This window comes from Oreochromis niloticus, linkage group LG18 (assembly GCF_001858045.2).
Source record: "Oreochromis niloticus isolate F11D_XX linkage group LG18, O_niloticus_UMD_NMBU, whole genome shotgun sequence".
NCBI lineage: Eukaryota > Metazoa > Chordata > Actinopteri > Cichliformes > Cichlidae > Oreochromis > Oreochromis niloticus.
Window position 1 is genome coordinate 10725583 of NC_031982.2, and position 19613 is coordinate 10745195.

General features: G+C 38.9%; 1 protein-coding gene across 5 annotated transcripts; it reads left to right on the forward strand.

Moving 5' to 3' along the window:
* Positions 1 to 3027: 3027 nt before the first annotated feature.
* hfm1 (helicase for meiosis 1) lies at positions 3028 to 19197 on the forward strand. Of its 5 annotated transcripts, none has more exons than XM_019348099.2 (35): positions 3028 to 3373; positions 3792 to 3833; positions 3923 to 3993; positions 4132 to 4264; positions 4512 to 4663; positions 4815 to 4892; positions 5227 to 5382; positions 5468 to 5668; positions 5784 to 5872; positions 5972 to 6015; positions 6903 to 7004; positions 8236 to 8381; positions 8478 to 8572; positions 8700 to 8833; positions 8937 to 8984; positions 9173 to 9253; positions 9343 to 9434; positions 9645 to 9751; positions 9887 to 9934; positions 10042 to 10139; positions 10226 to 10360; positions 11668 to 11753; positions 12705 to 12788; positions 13378 to 13535; positions 13623 to 13726; positions 14014 to 14205; positions 14350 to 14415; positions 14506 to 14630; positions 16264 to 16346; positions 16508 to 16614; positions 17197 to 17502; positions 17681 to 17756; positions 18252 to 18363; positions 18645 to 18790; positions 18947 to 19197. In XM_019348099.2, the coding sequence occupies exons 1-35, from the start codon at positions 3253 to 3255 to the stop codon at positions 18993 to 18995; spliced, it is 3867 nt and encodes a 1288-aa protein (XP_019203644.1). In that variant the 5' UTR covers positions 3028 to 3252; the 3' UTR covers positions 18996 to 19197. The 5 variants fall into 5 exon arrangements, with proteins under 5 accessions (XP_019203644.1, XP_019203645.1, XP_019203646.1 ...); XM_019348100.2 differs by having other exon boundaries at positions 18950 to 19197; XM_019348101.2 differs by having other exon boundaries at positions 14059 to 14205.
* The last annotated feature ends 416 nt before the right edge of the window (positions 19198 to 19613 follow it).

A 19613-nucleotide genomic window follows, 5' to 3' on the forward strand; every position in this document is an offset into this window, starting at 1 on the left:
AAATGAAATGCAAACAGATTGTATGTGGCTTTGTTCAGGAGGTGAGCTGTCATGCTGTAAACATTTTCAAGAAATCTGTTAATAACTTGTATTAGCTTAAATGCTAAAGCCATATCAACTGGATTATGACTAACAGGAGGGGTGTGCAAAAGGCCTTTGCTAGGAAAGTGGGCGGTAGGTGCAGTGATTTATTGAAACATGTTCAAACGTCCATGAAAATGCAGTATATAAGGCAAAAAACAACAACAACAACAACAAAAACAGAGTTCATATAATTCTAACGTGCTTGAAAGTCGATATTTGACCACCTTTATTCTTCATCACAGCCTGAACTCACTTAATCAGAATCAGAATACTTTATTAATCCGTAGGGAAATTACGTAGCATTAGGCAGGTAGAATTAGGCACCTTTCCTGTAATTTCTCTAAGTAGTCTTGCTAGTGCTCCAAGCTTCTCGAAGGACATTCAAAGGTCGTCTTTGGATGTTGGCTGCCTTTTGTTCTGTCCTCTGTCAAGATGATCCCACACTGCTTCAATAATGTTGAGGTCCAAGCTCTGGGGAGGACAATCCATAGTGTGATAGTGTTCCATTGTGTGTGTGTGTTTATATACAGGCATGCTTTTATTTTATCTGCAGTGTGTTTGGGATCAGTGTCATGTTCAAAAACAAAGGTGTTGTCAATCAGACGCTTTCCAGATGATATTGCTTGGGGATCGAAATTAGGTCATGACTTTCAGATACTGTTCATCTGCTATAGATAGTTTTGTAGGCCTTCTACTTTTTCTTTTGTCCTCTACTTGCCCAGTTTACTCTTTTCCTTAGGAAACTGCACACAATACTGAGATCTGATCTATTTTCAGCTAACAGCTCTTTGGGAAGGACCTTGTTGAAGCAAGAATGTTATTTTAATGCCCGTCAAACTTTGTAATCTTTGGTATTTTTTGTACTAAAGAAATGTAAAAAAAATTATTTGCTGACCAGCTGCTAGTAACAAAGTGCATAAAGATAGAATTTAAAATAGGTTCTTTTGTAAATTGCCTGTTATTTGTAGACACAACACTGGTACCCTTTAATGCTTCAGTGAGTCATAGGTTAGTTTTAAGTGGCTTAACAAACAACAACAACAAAAAATTCGTAAAATGGTCAGGTACAAGGACTGGACTGAAAAAGCAGCCGATGTCCAAAGGAAAACTTTGAAACACCTGCAGATGATTTCTTTTTAATACCGAGAAAATCTGAAATCAAAATATTTTAAAAAATGAGGGATGGCTCAAGATTTTAGCACAGAACTGTATACTAAAGGTAAATCATCTCCATGTTATCTGCCCAATGCTATGATACTGTAGGGATCGAAAACTTTAAGGCCATAAGGGGATAAAAATGGTATAACTACATCATTAAGAGGCTTGATTGAGCCTCTGAGGTCATGAAAGAAAAATGAAGATAAACCTGTTAGCTCTGTGTTAATCTTTACCACAGACCAAAGTCCCTTGGTTTGCAGCAACAATGGCAGTTTCCCCACATTCTCTAATCTAGATTTTATAGTGAACAGGTCAGTTTAGCATATGCATTTGTTGAATCTCTATTTTCATTCCTCTTAATCATTTTTCGCTAAACCGGTTTGTATTCAAATTCAGTGAGTACATAGCTGTATTATCTGATGAGATGTTGGACTCTGATGACTGCACCTTGGCCTTGGATGGTCTTTTTTTTGACAAACCTGCTGTCCATGAAGTGTAAGTACAAAGAGGTGCCCCACATATTCCCTTTTGTCTTTACCCCTGTAATCTGAATTATTCTGTTTGACAGAAAACCACTGCACCGGGAGGTCAGTCGATGGCAGCTGGAAGAGCCTCCATCTCTTACTCATATTCCAGCCACTCAGGATATACAAGAGGAGGCCAAATCGCTCTCTACACGATACAGTATGTTGTGCTCTGGATTAGGTTGAATTCCTTTTCACTTGACTTGAGTAAACTGCTCAGTATCAGGCCAATTGAAGCCCTACTAAATTTAACTCTGTGACTCACTGACTCAGTGGCTTGAATAGGCTTGAAAGCATTCCCAGTTTTCTTTGACTTTGCATAAACAAATCTGAATCTGGGTCTTATGTATATTCAGGTATAGATGGAAAGGTAAATTCCCCGATGTTAACTTTGTTTAATCTCGTCAAAGCACTGAAGGTGGCTTTATTATTTTTTATAGAGGAAAACGCATCACAGCTACCAGCAACTTGGATTCAACTCTTTCTCACTCTTCAATGTGACTTGCAGGTTTCTCAGAGGCAACCCATAAGTTTCAGCCTCCTTTTAAAGGATCTGCTGGCCTTAAGGTGCTACCTTCAACAATCAGCAGTTCCTGCAGTTTTAACAGTGATAAGAAAGAGACTGAGAAAACTAAGGGAGGTAGCAGCAGCAGCACCAGCCAATGCGATGGCCTCCAGGGAGGTGAAGGGTTCAGGGATTGCTCTCAGGGTGGCTGTCAGAGTGGCAGAGGTGGCGATGAAACCCTGCAGGACTCTGGTCATGTGGGCCTCAGCAGATGGTTGTCTCAGGACTGCAGCAAAAGCCCGCCTCTATGTACAAGGAAAGTCTTAGTTATGTGCACATTGTTTTCAGGCATTTACTGTGTTGCATGTGTTTAATGATGAGTAGAAATATGCACTTTGTGTCCGTAACAGTTCCTTGATTTCAATGCATTTTAACTGCAGATTTGTAATATGTGACCCATGTAACGCCATAAAAAGCAAGTCAACTCTTTGTTGATCTGCTTTTTATGGCCCGTGGGATGTTTAAACTAACAGGATTACTATCATTCACTCTATAAAACACACATTTCTATTTTTTATACATGTGTATTGTAGTGCTGATTTACTCTTTAATCTCTGGACTCATAAGAACACAAGAAGATGCTAAGCCATCCTCCATGTTACCCTTGTTACCTGATTGTGCAGCCCCCTAACAGTCTAATCTGCTTCCACCTCTCTTCTCTTCCATTTCTTTATTTCCTCCTCCTTCCCACAACAGCTTGTTCAATATTCAGGTGTATACCAGTGGAGGTGACTCTTTAAACACAGGTGACCTCAGTAGCAGTGGCGGCAGCAATCAGACAACATCCGGACCTCAAACTTTTCTCAGTCAGGTTACCATGGCGACAGCGCCTCCTCCTCCTCTTCCTCTTCAGCCGCCACAGGCGACAGTTGGCCGCGCAGCTCCTCCTTTCCCCTCCAAGCCCCCCCCTCACCCCCTCCCATGGGTTCATCTGCAGCGAGTGGCCGACCCCCGCAGCAGGCGCCACACTCCGAGACGCAGGACAAGGGCACAAAGAAAGGTTTCGTTCCGCCCATGACGCCTCGGCCGCTCCTAATCCAAGGTGTTACACTGCGCTGATATACTGGCAGGCAGACGCTGTGCTCACTGTGTAGGAGCTCTTTAAATACAGCTCATATAGCTTCTGTAAAGTGTTGCAGCTCATCGACATGCCAATGTCTGGCCATGGCAGCAGCTGCCATGGTGTATTTGGGTGTGATGAGGTGAAATGAGGTGAGCTCTGCCCATTGATTGCTCCAGTGTAATGAAACATACTGGTCACTAGGTGGTGAATAGTAGACGCAGTGGACAGGAACAATAGAGGGCATTTTAACCCATTGTAGTCTGCAAAGAATCAGCAGATTCTCTTTTGTCACAAATGTACAACACTACCAAATGCTGCATATTCAATTCAAGGTGTAACTGTTTCAGTGAAAATCTTGCATTAATGAAAATTGTCTTAAATAACATTGTCATTTTAGGATCTTCTGGATCTGGAGTTTTGCGCCCAGTTTCAGAAATACGTATCCTTTTTCTTGTTCAAATTGACACAATTTGAAGCTGTTAGGTAGTGTCTGAATCAAAGTGATGTTTCCTAAAACCTGTTACACAGCATTTAAGTTCAGATCTGTCTTCAGTGAGTTTCCCTTTTTCAATTACGTTCAGTCCAAAGCTCTGGATGATGTAAGCATTTGTTTGTAAATCTGCATGCACAGAAATCATGAAAAACACATCTGGTTAAATGTAAATTTACACCTGTGTAAATGTAAATTACCCCTGGCACTGTGTCCTCCAGTGTATGTGTGTTTGGTCTGTCTGCAGGTTCTTTACACAAATAAAAACTTTGTGGCCTGTGCTCCTACTGGATCTGGTAAAACAGTGCTGTTTGAGCTGGCAATCATTCGCCTGCTAATGGAGACACCAGAGCCCTGGAGAGATGTCAAAGCTGTATATAGTGAGCATGCAGTATTATTGGCTATAAGCTGTTAAATCCCACTGCTCATTCACAGCTTGGGCTGTTGTATCTATTCAGTGCTTTGAAATGGCACACCTAGCTATAATCACACACTGGGGCTTTGAATATGTACTTATATGTGTGTTACTTTCACCATGTTCTGATTTTTTTACTCCAATAATTTTTGGGGGGAGGATTTTTGAATTATGAAGCTCTCGTATAAAGACTAATTGTTTATTTTCACCAGTGGCCCCTATCAAAGCTCTCTGCAGTCAGTGCTTTGAGAGCTGGAAAAAGAAGTTTGGTCCTCTAGGGCTGACCTGCAAGGAGCTGACTGGTGACACAGAGATCGATGACTTCTTTGAGATTCAGGACTCCCACATCATCCTGACCACGCCTGTGTGTGACAATATGAAGCAGTGTAATTAGGCAAATGCAAAATAAAGGGTAGAAAGGGAGGGGAAATGTAAAATAAGATGTTATGTCTTATTTAAATATTGTTATATTTATATGCATCATAGATTCATACATGATCATTTATATTTTTAAGGAAAAGTGGGACAGCATGACCAGAAAGTGGAAGGATAACTGTTTGCTGCAGCTGGTTAGGCTCTTCCTTATCGATGAGGTCAGTGTGTTTGTCACATATTGTGCTCACAGAACCATTTTTGGATGTTACTTCTTGCCTCTTTATTTTCCTGCACAATGGGGGATGCACTGGCTACTTTGTGTCTTATGATGGAACATTGCATGATAGCAAATAATTAGCCTCTGCACTCAGCACTTTATTTTACTTGAGGTTATCCATTAAAAATGATGGAACATCTTGTTCCTGGAGTCTGTTTTATGGGAATACACAGACACTGGCCTAGTTCTTTTAGACTTGCACTTATTTATTTAATAATAAAACACAAAGATTGATTTTGTATTTAACGTGCATACAAAAAATATGATTGTACCAGGTGCATGTCGTGAAGGATGCAACCCGCGGTGCCACGCTGGAAGTGGTGGTGAGCAGGATGAAGGCAGTACACACCTTCAGGACTTCACAGTATCCAGAGGCCAGCCTCTCTATGAGAGTTGTGGCTGTGTCTGCTACCATACCCAATGTATCTGATGTAAGCACCCCCTCTACCTGCTTGCATTGTCTCTCATCTGTAGATCAGTAACTTGTGGGTTCTCAAACTTCCTGCCTGTTTTTAGATAGCAGACTGGCTGTCAAATGAGAATGGCCCGGCCACATATCTGGATATGGATGAGAGCTACCGTCCAGTGAAGCTAAGGAAGGTGGTGCTGGGATTCCCCTGTGGTTCAAATCAAACTGAGTTCAAGTTTGATTTGTCACTTAACTACAAGATGGCCAACATCATACAGACGTACTCTGAACAGAAGCCTGCACTTGTGGTGGGTTGTAAAATTTAGCCAAACTGCATGTTGTTTATGCTTTCTTTCTGAACATGATGGAAGATGCAGGTTTTTGTTTTTTTTTGCCTCATTATCTGAAAATTGTGTCTCGTAGTTTTGCTCTACGAGGAAAGGAACTCAGCAGTCAGCTGCAGTTCTGGCTAAGGATGCTCGATTCATCATGAGCATCGAGCACAAGCAAAGGTTTGATGCTCAATCATCCGTAGTGACACATCCACGCACGTGCAAGTTTACAGTGCAGGCTGTTCTGATTGAACTTGTGTGATTTGTTTGACTCTGCAGGTTGATGAAATATGCAAACTCCATTCTCGATTCTAAACTGAGAGGTAAGGTATCTGAAACATTAGTGGTACTTTTTAAAAGAAAAATGACCTTGGGGCTGCCTTTAGTGGTTTGCAGTTTGCTCAGTGATGCTTTGTAGTTTCAGTTTCAACATCCTCTTGGCACAAAGTAAGGTCTAAAGAAATTAGTTTGAAGAGCTTGAATGGCCTGCACAGAACTCACAGATCTCATTTGTACTTATGTACGATGAATTGGAGAAAAAACATTCAATAATGCAGATGTTGCATTTGGTCATAATTATGTGAGTTTTGGCATTATCAACTGATGATTATCTGACACATTGGTGTATGGTCGAAAAGTAACAAGATGACAAAGACACTTGTAGTGCAGACATAATGTATATACAGTGTATTCTACCAATGTATCTATGAATTTATTTTAAAGTTGAGGTAATATACTGTTACTGAGACAATGTCCCTTCTTAAGTTTTTATGTTAGTGTGACATAGTTTGAAATGTTAATAGTTGTAAGAGATTACAGCTAATGTAATGCCTCAACCAAATTTTGTTTATAGAATTTGAAATCTAGTGGCTGAAAAGGAGCAAATCACTTCAGCCAAGTTTTAAAATCATGTAAATGTTTTTCAGCGTTAATGTGTCGTTTGAGACAAATGCTTTACTCAGATATTTTAACCACTTTTGTTGATTGGGTTTTGGTAAATCCAACCACCCCCACCCCCACCAAGAAAACACAGTTTCAGTTAAATAAGGTGACACAACACACTCACTTTCACTGCACACGGACAACTCGTGCTTAGCTTGTGTGTAACCCTGTTTATTGAAAACTTTGTGTTTTGAATATGCAGCTGAGAAAACACAATAGTTTGTCAAATGTCTAACATAACTTTGTGGTAACTGTGTTTGCGGCCCAGATTTGGTGGCGTTAGGAGTCGGCTACCATCACGCAGGAGTTGACTTGTCTGATCGGAAGTTGATAGAAGAAGCCTTCACTCTGGGAGACCTGCCTGTCCTCTGTGAGGCACAGTTTTATCCTGCGCTGTAAAGTAATATGTTACCAAACAAGTGTGCAGCATGATGCTTTTTTTCCTCTGTCACACTGCTGACATAAACAGGAAGGACAAGTACCACAGGTTATAGCAGTAATTGTTTTTACACATCAGCTCCTTGAACCAATCACAGGGTTGTGTGAAAAATAACTTAGGTTTCTGTACCGTAATATGTATTAATAATAATAACAATAACAAATATTGTTATTTTGATGGTAATAGTATATCTATTTAAGAAGATATACTTCATTTGTCCTAAAAGTGGTGAAATTCTGTGACAACACCCAAAATATGAAACACATCCTGTACAAAAAATACCCTAAATGAGGAATAGCAGCTAATTAATTTGAACAAAATGCGACAAAACAAAAATTAAATAATTAAAAAAAACTGCAAACAGAAGCAACAGTGAGAGCTCAGTGAATAAACATATAAACATTTAAGTAAACGATAAAATATATTTTATTATATATCCCAGATTTCGCAAATTCGTTTGTTGTGGCAGTTCAAAAATTTAAACTCATAACAGATAGCAGGTACTTCAGTAAAATTATGTGCAACACTAGAATAAATGCCAGTCTTGTTTAATTAAGACGCAAATACAGTTTCTGAAGTCCAAAAGGTACAAAAGTCCATAAAAGGGAAACAAGTTTAAATCCAAAAATTCAAAGAACTATGGAGAGGACACGAGACAAAGGCAGGCAGCGCTATTTATACGAATACCTTGGGAGTGGACACGGCTGCTACAAATAAAGCATAGGTGAAGACAATAAGAAAGTCAAGGTGGAGGAAGTAAAATTCAAAGTCAAGCACATGACACACCAAATATTAAGTACGCACAGGACATATCAAGAAGACTAAACTCGAAGAGCAGGAAACTCACTGAACGAGAGACGAAAGCGAGACTAGCAGAATAAACCAGAAATACAGGAAATAAACGAAAAAACGAAGATAACTAAAACTCCATGAATGAATACTAAACTAGACAAATACAAACATTAATAAAAAATATGGAAAACTCAACCCAATGATGCTAATAATGATAACTCTGGAATAACAGTGAAAAACCAAAAACTCTAATGTCAGGCAAATCCTCAGATCATAACAAACTGAGTCCTAGTAGAATAACTTAACCAGTCTTCTGTTTTATGTTATGGTGTCTCAATTTGTGTTTGCTCTCTCATTTCTACTATCCTAGTTACCACCAGGACTTTATCCATGGGGGTAAACCTACCAGCTCACCTGGTGGTGATCAAATCCACCATGCAGTATGTTGCAGGCTCCTGTCAGGAATACAGCGAGGCAGATCTGCTCCAGATGATAGGCCGTGCTGGAAGACCACAGGCAATGACATGTTTATGACAGAATATAACAGCAATGAATGCATTATTATATTTAGGTTTTATGATGTATTTTCACTTTCATCCTTTCTGCCTCCAGTTTGACACATCTGCTACTGCTGTGATCATGACCAAGATTCAAACCAGAGAGAAGTACCTGAAGCTTATGAATGGGATAGAAGTCATTGAGAGCAGGTATGACCAGTAGTAATGCTCTCTTTAAAATCCCTTCTGTCTTTTTCTTCTTTTTCTTCATATCGCTCTCTCACAAGTGCACACAGGTGAAACGATCATGGGGTAACACTAGACTCTGTTTCCTCAGCTTACACAGCCACCTGGTGGAGCACTTGAATGCTGAGATTGTTCTCCAGACTATCAGTGATGTCAAAATGGCTCTGGACTGGATTCGCTCGACCTTCCTTTACATCAGAGCCCTCAAGAACCCCACACACTATGGTTAGAGCCTTCTCCTATCTTCTGCTTGTCATTAATTAGCTGTGAGATCCGTTAATTTTTGTGAAAACCAGCGAGTGTCAGTTTGTCTTCATTTTCATTTCAGGATTCTCTGCCGACCTAGACAGATGTGGAATTGAAGCGAAATTGCAAGGTGGGCCATAGCTGTCCTTTTCTGAAACTGTTAGGCTACTTTAAGAAAAATACAAAAAAATTCAAGCCACAGTAACTCGGCTGCTTAAAGAGGTTTTGAGTTTGCTTGTTTTTTTGCTCAAATGTAAACGTCGGATCTGTTCCCTTATTGAAATTTAAGCTATGTACCGTTTCTGTCATCTTCATTAGAACTGTGTCTGAAGAATCTCAACTCTCTGTCCTCTGTTGGTCTGATCTCTATGGATGAGGATATCACCATCAAACCGACAGGTTCAGGCTATTTTCATGTCTTTTTTTTCAGCCAAAGCCTAATACTGAAAACCTGAAACTGTTAAGCAATTTATTTCTGTCTCTCACAGAGGCTGGCAGGTTGATGGCTAGGTACTGCATTGCCTTTGACACCATGAAACAGTTCAGTAAAGTGTCTGGCACTGAAAACCTGTCTGATCTGGTAGGTTTTCTATACTATTTGATGCAAATGCATTTATTCAAGACTGACTCAGTATTACAGCGTACAGTGTTATCCTTGACATTTCTCATTAACAGCATGCCTGACCTTGCGGTCCGTTCTTTCTCTTGCTGCCTCTCACAACTAAACTAAATTCAGCTTGAGAAAAAATAACCATTATGAGTATTCACTGTCCTTGTACTGTGTGTACAGATTGAGCTGCTGTCAAAGAGCAGAGAGTTCAGTGACATCCAGCTGAGAGTGAATGAGAAAAGGTCTTTGAATGCTTTGAACAGGGACAAGAACAGAGTCACCATCAGGTCAGACACATATACATGATCCACAAATGTATGCAGGGCATCAAAAACTATGTTTTATACAGGAAATACATAATAGGGGGGGGGGGTGAGATAGAAACAAGCCAGTGAAAACTAGATCTTTATGCGTTTTTCCAGGTATCCCATTGATGGAAAGATCAAAACCAGTGAGATGAAAGTAAACTGGTAGGTTTAAAAAAAAGTGTAGTTTTATGTAATTTTATGTTTTTCAAAATTTCAGTGTTAAAGAATTGTCTTTCTGACTGTCCATGTACAAATATTGTGTTTTGTAGTTTGATTCAGGCTCAGTTAAGCTCCATCCCAGTTCAAGATTTTGGACTTACACAGGACACAGCAAAGATCTTCAGGATCGGCATGCGCATCAGCAGATGTACGTTCAGGGAATAAGCAGCGTACAAAAGACAAGTTGTCTGTATTCATGTTTTTAAGCTTTGATTTTATTTCGATCCCATTCAGGTCTGTCTGAGTTTCTGAGTCAGAGGGTCAAGGCTGGTTTTTCTGCTGTGCTCAACTCCCTGATCCTGGCTAAGTGCTTCAGAGCAAAGCTTTGGGAAAACTCACCCTTTGTTTCCAAACAGCTGGAAAAGATAGGTGGATGCCTCTTTATGTTCTATCTTTTTACATTATAAATTTATATTGCAAACTGCATTGTAGGTCAACTGCTCATGCAGTAATACTAACAGGAGTGTTGGGTTTTAGACTCATTATTGCATATTTCAGAAGAAATATTATAATGCCACAACTGCTGCATAATGGAAATATTAATAAACCAAATATTCTTTCTGTTAGGCGTACACTCACTGGACACTTCATTAGGTACACTTTGCTAGTACTGGGTTAAACTACATTTCATTTCTGTCTTCAGTTCTTTATGTCACAGATTCAAGAAGGTGCTCTAAACTTTTCTCAGAGATTTTGGTCCATATTGACATAATCACATCACACAGTTGCTGAAGATTTGTCAGCTGCACATCCATGATGTGACTCTTCTTTTGCATCACATCTCTAAGGTGCTCTATTGGATTGAGATCTGGTGACCCCCGGGGCCATTTGAGTCTAATGAACTCATGTCATGTTCAAAAAAACAGTTGATCTGAGCTTTGTGACATGGTGTGTTATCCAGCTGGAAGCAGCCATCAGAAGATGGGTACACTGTGGTCATAAAGGGATCGACAGCAACAATACTCAGGGAGGCTGTCGTGTTTTAAAGAACTTCAGCCGGTACTGAGGGGCCCAAAGTGTGCCAATAAAATGCCACCCCATTACACCACCCCCCACCCTACTGTTGATGTCATGTTGCTAATGGCATATTCTAAACCCTGCTTTTTTGAATGTCGCAGCAGAAATTGAGACTCATTTGATCAGTTAAAATGTTTCCAGTGCTCTGCATTTTTGTGAGTCCCTCCAGTTTCCTGTTATTCACTGACAGGAATGACACCCAGTGTGGTTCTTCAAGGTTCCAGAGATACTCATCTGCATTCCTTGTTTGTAAAAAGTAGTTATTTGAGTTACTGTTGCCTTCTTATCAGCTCAAAGCAGTCTGCTTATTCTCCTACTTGCAGCGTGGACCATTTTCTCCCAGAGAACTGGCACTCACTCACTGGGTACTCTGTCTTTTCAGGTCATTCTTTGTAAATCCTAGAGATGGTTATGTGGGAAAATCACAGTAGATCACAGTACATCAGCAGTTTCTAAAATACTCAGACCAGCCCATCTGCAATCAGCAACCACAGCATGTTCAAAGTCATCATGTTAAATCATTTTTTCTCCATTCTGATGTTCACTTTGAACTTTAACAGGCAGTTGAACAGGTGTACCTAATAAAGTGACACAATAGGTAAGTGTATATTGTCGTTACAGTTTATAGTAATTAATTAATAACATGGGTTGTGTTTCAGGCCAGACTCTGTCAACTGCCATGGTGCATGCTGGACTCACCACATTCAGCAAAATAGAGCAAACCAACGCCAGAGAGCTTGAGCTGGTAAGTCTGTGTAATACTTAAAAGCAAAATGCTTTATAATCTGAAGATAATCTAATAATTAATCTAATATAAATAATCTAAAGCTTTTAACTGGTGTGCTCAGTTTGTTGTTCAGTGGGTGTGATGGTTGACGTGGTACATTTTGGTTCACATGTGTGTGACTACAAACTTTGGCCAGTTCATGAGGAAGTTGCACCACCCTACACCCACCTACTTTTACCTTCACATGATGCCACTATTTCTTTCACACTATGGTTAATGTGAAAAAAAAAAACAACACCTAAAAAACAAGCATAGACAACAATACCTAGTTTCTTAACCAAGTATCCTGGCAAAACGTGTCATAGACACGCCGGTCTACTGTGTCCATTTCACGTTTGCCTCTCCATTCCTGAAATGGACACTTCTTCATGCCTGTCCATTTCATGTTTGGAGAGGCAAACCGTGAAATGGACACACATGAAGAAGTTGCATTACTGCATGCCGAAATTGCGTTACCAGCAGGAGGAGGTAATATATTTAAAGCCAGAAAGTCGGTATTGAGCTGAAAACGTAAGTGCATTCCAGTGTCCTTAATCGTCTGAATCTATTAAACTAATATGTACGTACACTTAAATGTGTCTGTTTAAACGCTTTCCCATGATTATTTTCATGTTGGCTTTAAAAAAAAAAAAAGTTTCCCTCTGCTGTTACTGCAGATTACTGCGACTTCTGCATGCTCGTACATGTCACATTTTGGAGCGGCAAAATGTGAAATGGACACAGTGAACCGGCGTGTCTGTTACACACTTGTTGTGATATCAGGTTGATGTTAAATGCCAACAACTAAAGGTGAAAGTGTAATTCTGTTTATTCAAAATCAATCAGTTAATGTTAAGCATCTCCTCAAGCACTTAATGTCTGCTGAAAGTCTTTGGGTGTAACTTTTGCAAACTTTATGTTCTTATGCAGATTCTCAATAGGCATCCGCCATTTGGAAACCAAATCAGAGAGTCTGTCATACACCTCCCAAAGTATGAGGTAACGGTGGAGCAGGTAAATGGCATTGCAAACTATTGTTATCACAGCACAAGGCGTGAGCACTTCATATTTGTTGATTTATAAAAAAATAATAATAATATAAAAATATATAATATATAAAATATTTAAATATAAAATATCATAAATCACAAATATTTGATCATAAATGTAGTGAAAAATAGAAAAATACACTAAAATGTGATTTTTTTTTGTGCTGGATGTTTAAACCACGTTCACATATTTCATTCTTGACAATTTGTGCCTCTGCTCACATGAGAGCTCCAAGAGTGCAGTTAATGTGAGTGTGATTTCTTCTGGGCACGGCTACAAAGAATCAAAGGAGATTATTTTGAGCTTTCAGTTAGCCACGGTTCCCTCTTTAATGCGTTTTAGCCAACATAATCTCTTACTTGTTAATATGTAAAATGGCACAGTATACTGTTTGCTTGCTGAAGGTCCAGCATTTAAATTATTGATATTTTCTTGGCTTTTATTTGAAAGCTTTTTCAAAATTTTAGCTTTTTTCACCCATATCAACACATTTAAGTGTTTATTTCCACGTCTGTTCTGTATCATGTTCCTCTAAAGCTGTTGTGATTTATAGCTTCCAAGGTACAGCAGTGCCACAGCAGAGGTTGTGCTTAAAGTGAGCCTCAAAAACCAATCACAGCTGCTAACCAGGAGAGCAGCTCAAGACCACCATTATGTCTCTGTTGTCATCGGAGACGCTGATAACAATGTCGTCTTTCTGCAGAAACTCACGTGAGGAAAAAACACCTTGTCTTGACTTTCACCTTTTGTAAAAGAAGTCAAAATATGGAATGCCAACATATACTATTTGTTTTCCAGGGATGTATTGCTGCTGAAGGGTGGGAGCTGGTCAAAGAAGATTGATGTGCCAAAGGCTATGAAAGGAGATGGGATCAGTGTGCATCTTATCAGTTCAGAATATGGTAAACCATGGAAGCACATTTATTTGTAACCAAAAAGAGGAAAACAGCAACATGTTGTTCATTTGGTTCCAATTTTCTGTATTTTTTTTAAATGAAGGTAACAGCTCACTGTGTCCTTTCTTCATCTTGTATGCAAACAGTGCTGTTGTAATTGTATTTTTAGGAAGCTATCATTTATTGGAAAATTAAAACTTAAAGTCTAATTTCAGCGATTTTGGTCTATAGATTCTTATACTGGACTGAATATATGTAAGGAGAAGATTTACCATGCGTTTCTTCTGCTGTAGTGGGTCTAGACATTGAGCAGAAGTTCACAGTGTACTACTCTCCAGCTCGAAGATTTGGTACTGAAAATCCACACAACACAACGCAGGGCACCAGGAGACCGCAATCGGTGCTGAAACCACTATCAACAAATCAGGCTGCAACTCTTGAGGAGAACGGCACATCTGTGGGAGAAGAGGGCAGTCGTAGCTTTGGTACAGATTACTTTTTCATGCTTTATTATGATACGGTTTATAAATATGGTATTTCTTATGAGGCAATTGTATATTTTGTTTGTTGGTACATTTTTTCAGACTTCAAATTTTATATTTTTTCTCTTTTTAAATGTTCTTTTGCAGATTTAGGCAATAAAAGACACTGCAACCACTTCTGCAAGAACAAGGCTTTCTGTGCCCATGACTGTTGTGAGTATGATGTATTTTATGAATCTGCCTGTGCAGAGGTCCTTCCTGCCACAGCGTGCCAACGAGAGTGTTCATGCATGTCCTCCCAAGGTAAAGTAGGTGTTACTGTGACAAGAAAGAGGTCAGCAAACCAAGAAACCAGTTTCACTTCATATTTGAAAGACCCGAGGAGCCGATGTGACACATTTGCACCTACCCCTGTTAAGCGACTCAAGGTGAGCAAAATACCGTATCTGAGTCTAGATCTCATACTTTCAGTAGCTTTATCTAGACTTTTAAATGTGTTGTGTGTCTGAGGGTGTGCTATATCCAACCAATCTTAATAGGTCATAAACAGTACAGCAGAATAACATTGAAACATGTTCTTACTTCAGTAGTTACAATAAAACAATTTAAAAAAAATTTCACTGAGTCAAGTAGGGATGTTGCAAATAAAAAAACATTTGTGCCATCCACACGGCAGACTTACATATATGTCCTATTATATAATTAGGACATATATGTAATATAAACAATCCTTATTGTGGATTTATAAGTGGATATTTTATAGTAGCAATAAGGAACGTTGAAACATATAGTATAGTATGTGCATTAAAGTTGTACTTGGCATACAGAAAATACAATTATATAAAAAAGAAAGTCTTCACGGGACTAAATAACTACACCTAACAAATGTTATGGCACTTAGTTTAGTTTTTTGGGATCTAATACTGATCACTCAGTCGTGAAACTCCAGAATGCATACATGACATGGAGTGTATACAGTGCTACATAACAGTCACTGTTTTGGGTGTTAGTAGTGTGTTAAAAAAATCAGAATGTTGGATTTTTAAATTACCAAATATCAGTATCGATCTTAAAAATCAAGTCGAGCTCTAAAACTTGGCTCATTCTACTTTACAGCATTGCTTAATTTCTCGTCATTTCTCCTGCCACAGTCTTTTGATCAGCTTGAGGCCTGGACTTTGACTGGGTCATTACTACTCCTTGGTTCGTTTTTTTTTTTCAGACATTATGTTGTAGATTTGCTGCTGTGCTTCTGTTTTGTGTTGATCGCCCATGACCCAATTTCAGCCAAGCTTCAGCTGTGAGACAAATGACTTCACATATGAGTTTAGAACAAGTTTGGTATACAGAGGAGTTCATGGTCGACTCAAATAGTCACTTCTCCACCAACATGCTTGACAGTTGGTTTACAGTGTTTGTGCTGATATGCTTGATGATTGTGGTGCTGTGCATTATGGACAACTTTGATCTTGTCTGTCCAGAGGACATTGTTCCAGAAGTCTTGTGGTTTGTTCAGGGACAATGTGCTTCCATGTTCTTTTTATAGAGAAGAGGCTTCCTCCTGGAAATCCTTCCAAGCAAGCTGTACTTTTTCAGTCTTTTTTTCTAATTGTACTCCCATGATCTTCAATGTTTAACATGCTAACTGAGGCCTGTTTTTGTTGAACATTGCATGATCTAACCTTGTGGTGAATTTGAGAATATTGTGCCATTGTGTTAACTCAAACATAAATGCTCCAAGCCAGAAAACTGCCAAAAAGTTTGCTTTATAGAGGTGCTCACACTTGATGATGATCAGTTAATTAACTGTATTGGATTAGCAGCTGCTAATTACCCTTTATGTTGGTTTTATTAAGTATAAAATATAAAATTTTTCATAGCTCGTTCTGTCCAAAGTTCCCTAGGCAGATATACTCTGTGTATAAGTATTAGGGCATATATATTGTTTTGGGTTTCTGTAATATATTTTGTAAAGAAACCATCTTCTGCACACGGCGAGCACGTTGTCTGTATTCCTAAACTAATTAATAATATGTGTGATGTTCTGTTTTATTTCTTTAGATGAAAATGGCTGAGGAGTCTGTGTCGCTCAGCATGCAAAAGTTTGCTTACAAACCCAAAGAGATGCTTCCACCCCCTTCCTGGTACACACAGCCACTGAAATTACAGATTTATCTTGATTCTTATGTGCAAACATGTTAATAGTTTCCTTAAAAAAACAGCTGAACATTAGATTCTCAAGAATCGTGAGCAAAGACACACTTGGCTCACATTACTTTCAAGCTCTGTTTTATTCCATCTGAAGGAATAAAGAAAATCTCTGTAAAGCTTCAGTGAGACCTCAGTCTGGGACTGACTTGGCAAGTGAAGCTCAAATACCTGATGTAGAAAGCCTGAATGACCTCGACGGAGGTAAACAAGTGACATGACTAAGCTCCACATATTCCTTAACATTTGAATGTCACTTCTATCATATCTTCTTTGTGTCACGTGTTATATCATATATCATAATATGTTATATCATCAGCTGTTTTCTTTCTTTTTATTTTTTGAGATTATGATGACTATTATATGGAAGACATGTACACAACGATGGGAGGGCGTTTTGGGAAGGCCCTCACCATCAAAGTATTGTTAAATAACTTCAAACTCAGTTCCAGACTAACTATCCTGTTTGTTCGCATGTTTTTGTTCTGCTCAGCTTTAAGTTCTGCTCAGAGGAGGTCCAAGTACAGCCACTTGTTATATGGACTGTGGTAACAAAAGAAAACATATTAATTAAGTCAGACATACTCAGGACCAGGTTTATTCAGCATACACAAGATTAAGTGGTAGACTTAACCACGGTCAGCTTTGAAATCAACAGCTGCGAGATGGAAGAATATATCTAAAAAGATATTAGATAGATGTTATTGTTCAGGTTGAATTTTTAAATGCACACAGTTGAGGAAGATTTGATGATGTGACCATGCTTTTATTTTCCTTTGTGTTGAGGTTCCTCGGTGTGGATGACCACAGATATGAGTGTTGGGAGTCAGGACTCTCAACAGGATCTAAACCAGGTCAATACAACCAGCACGGTTTACTCAAAGAGCTCCACAGCAGTGCCAGAACAGGCTGCTCTCTGCAAAAATACTTCATCCCTCCAGATACCGACTGTCAACTTTGACCTTGGAAACGAGTGGGATGACTGGGGCGATTTTGATGATGATAATCTGATGCATGCAAGCGAGCCAGCACTGACTTCATACACAACTGCACAACCTCAAATTCAGCAGTGTGGTGAAAACCGCACACCAGGTAGGGTGAACAAGTCGGAAATCAACTTCTCATACATTTCAGTCATCAGGACTTCATTGTGACATGAACACAGTGATGTTTTAATATCACTGGATACCCTTAAGCACACATGCCCATGTGGGATTATACATCAGATGTTCTTATGGTTTAATTAACATATACATATGTCTTTATGTAGGCTATGTTACAGCACCAGTATTACTCAGCCACTCACACATCAAACCCTCTATAACCACTGTGACTACACCACTGAGGTAAGACCACAGCCTTATGCACCATTAACCACCAAGTGAGGTATAACCAGGAAGCCAGGAATCAGAAACTGTGTGACATACTGTATGTGCAGTGAGACAGTATCATTAACCATTAGAAAATTTGTCATATTTGCAGACTCCAGTTGTTTATCCTGGAGTTTCTAAAAGTGAAAGCTTTCAGGCTCCCCTTCTGTGGAAACAGCTCCCAGTTTGGAATCAGGAGACAGCCGCCCTCTCTTTTCTATTCTTTTAGTTTTAGTCGATTAAAAATCGTAATAGTGTAGATTAAATCTAAAGTAAAACACAAGTGTCAGAGTTTGTAGTTTTTACACGATTTACAATGACAATTTGATATCACATGCAAAATGTGTCTATTCTTCTCTTTTGTTGCATTTTCATGAGAAACAGGGAACGTGGAAGGTGGTTGGACTGTTTAATAACAATACATGTGTAATAAATTTAAATTGAATAGAATATTTTTCATGATTATTTCAGGTTGACTTTAACAAATGTCAGTCCTGAAATCAAAAAAGCGGGACCCTCAACAGTCAGCCGGACATTCACTCCACAGAAGAGAATCACACCCAAGTGGAATCCGAAAGTCCATGTATGTGCACACGCAGGAATGTGTACATGTGTATTTGTGCAGAGTTAGTGGCTATATGTAAAAATACTGAGAACGCCATTTTCTGTCTGTTGACATCTTTTAGTTATCTATTATCTATTTAGCTGTCTATTTATTCAGTAAGTACAGTAAAGCTCATACTTGTGCTATTTTTCTTCTGACTTCAGTTAATGCTTCTAACCTCACCTTTCTCAAATGTAACAGCCAGCAGTCAAGCTAATGTGCAGACATGAATCATGGCTCTATTTCTTTTTGTTGTGCAGAGGCCAAATATTTTCAGTGAGGAAACCACTGTAAAAACATCATTAGAACTTCTAAAACAGCCTGAGGAGGCAAAAGTGACTAGGAGATTGGATTTCTTTTCAGCATTGAGTGCCCCACCCAACGCCAGCTCATCTCTCAATAGAAGGTAAAAAAAAAAGTGGCCTTGATTCACACCTATTGCATGTTTTCTCACCAAATAATAAAAGTGATCCTATATGCAGGGGATATGGGATAAGCATACTTCCTTACAGGATTAATAAATACCCTTTTTCCTTTTTTTTTTGCATATATTCAACACCAGCAGCAAAGAGGAAGATGCTTTTGTTGGCATTTTTGATGGAATATTTTAGAAGTACTGGTGGACACACTCTGATATAAACATGTCACTAATGTAAGGTGCTTTCTGTTTCCTGTGAGATTTACACCTGGAGTTGTAGAGTGTTGCAAATTCATTCTTATTTTGTATTGTAAAAGAAACAAAGTTCAAAAGGGTTTTTTGATGTGATTGTATTTATGTGCGCTGTTTACTTAATAAAGCCTGCGTTCACTGGAGGATTCAGTGGAGTCTTTGGGTAATTTCTCAATGTCTGAACTCACTTGTAGACTAATTAGAAGTAGCTTTGTGACAACTGTCTAGTATCATAGGTGTGTATTCAAAGACTGCCATTCAAGTTGTTGCGTACTCCAGTGAAAGTATTAATTTCAACTTAATGCAAAGGAATAAGTATACATGTCTCTACATCTAAATCTTGTTGCATGGTGATGCAAAAATAGTATTTTACTGTTATTTTTAGATTTTTTTTGTAGATTCAACTAGCTGTTGTGAAAGTAATGAGCCTACTAGTGACAAAGTACCTAAAGATACAATTTAAAACTGGTTCTTCACTAAGTTGACTGTTTATCCCTTGTGTTAGATGATGACTTTTTTATGCTTAGTTATAGGTCAGTTTTAGGTGGCTTAAGAAACA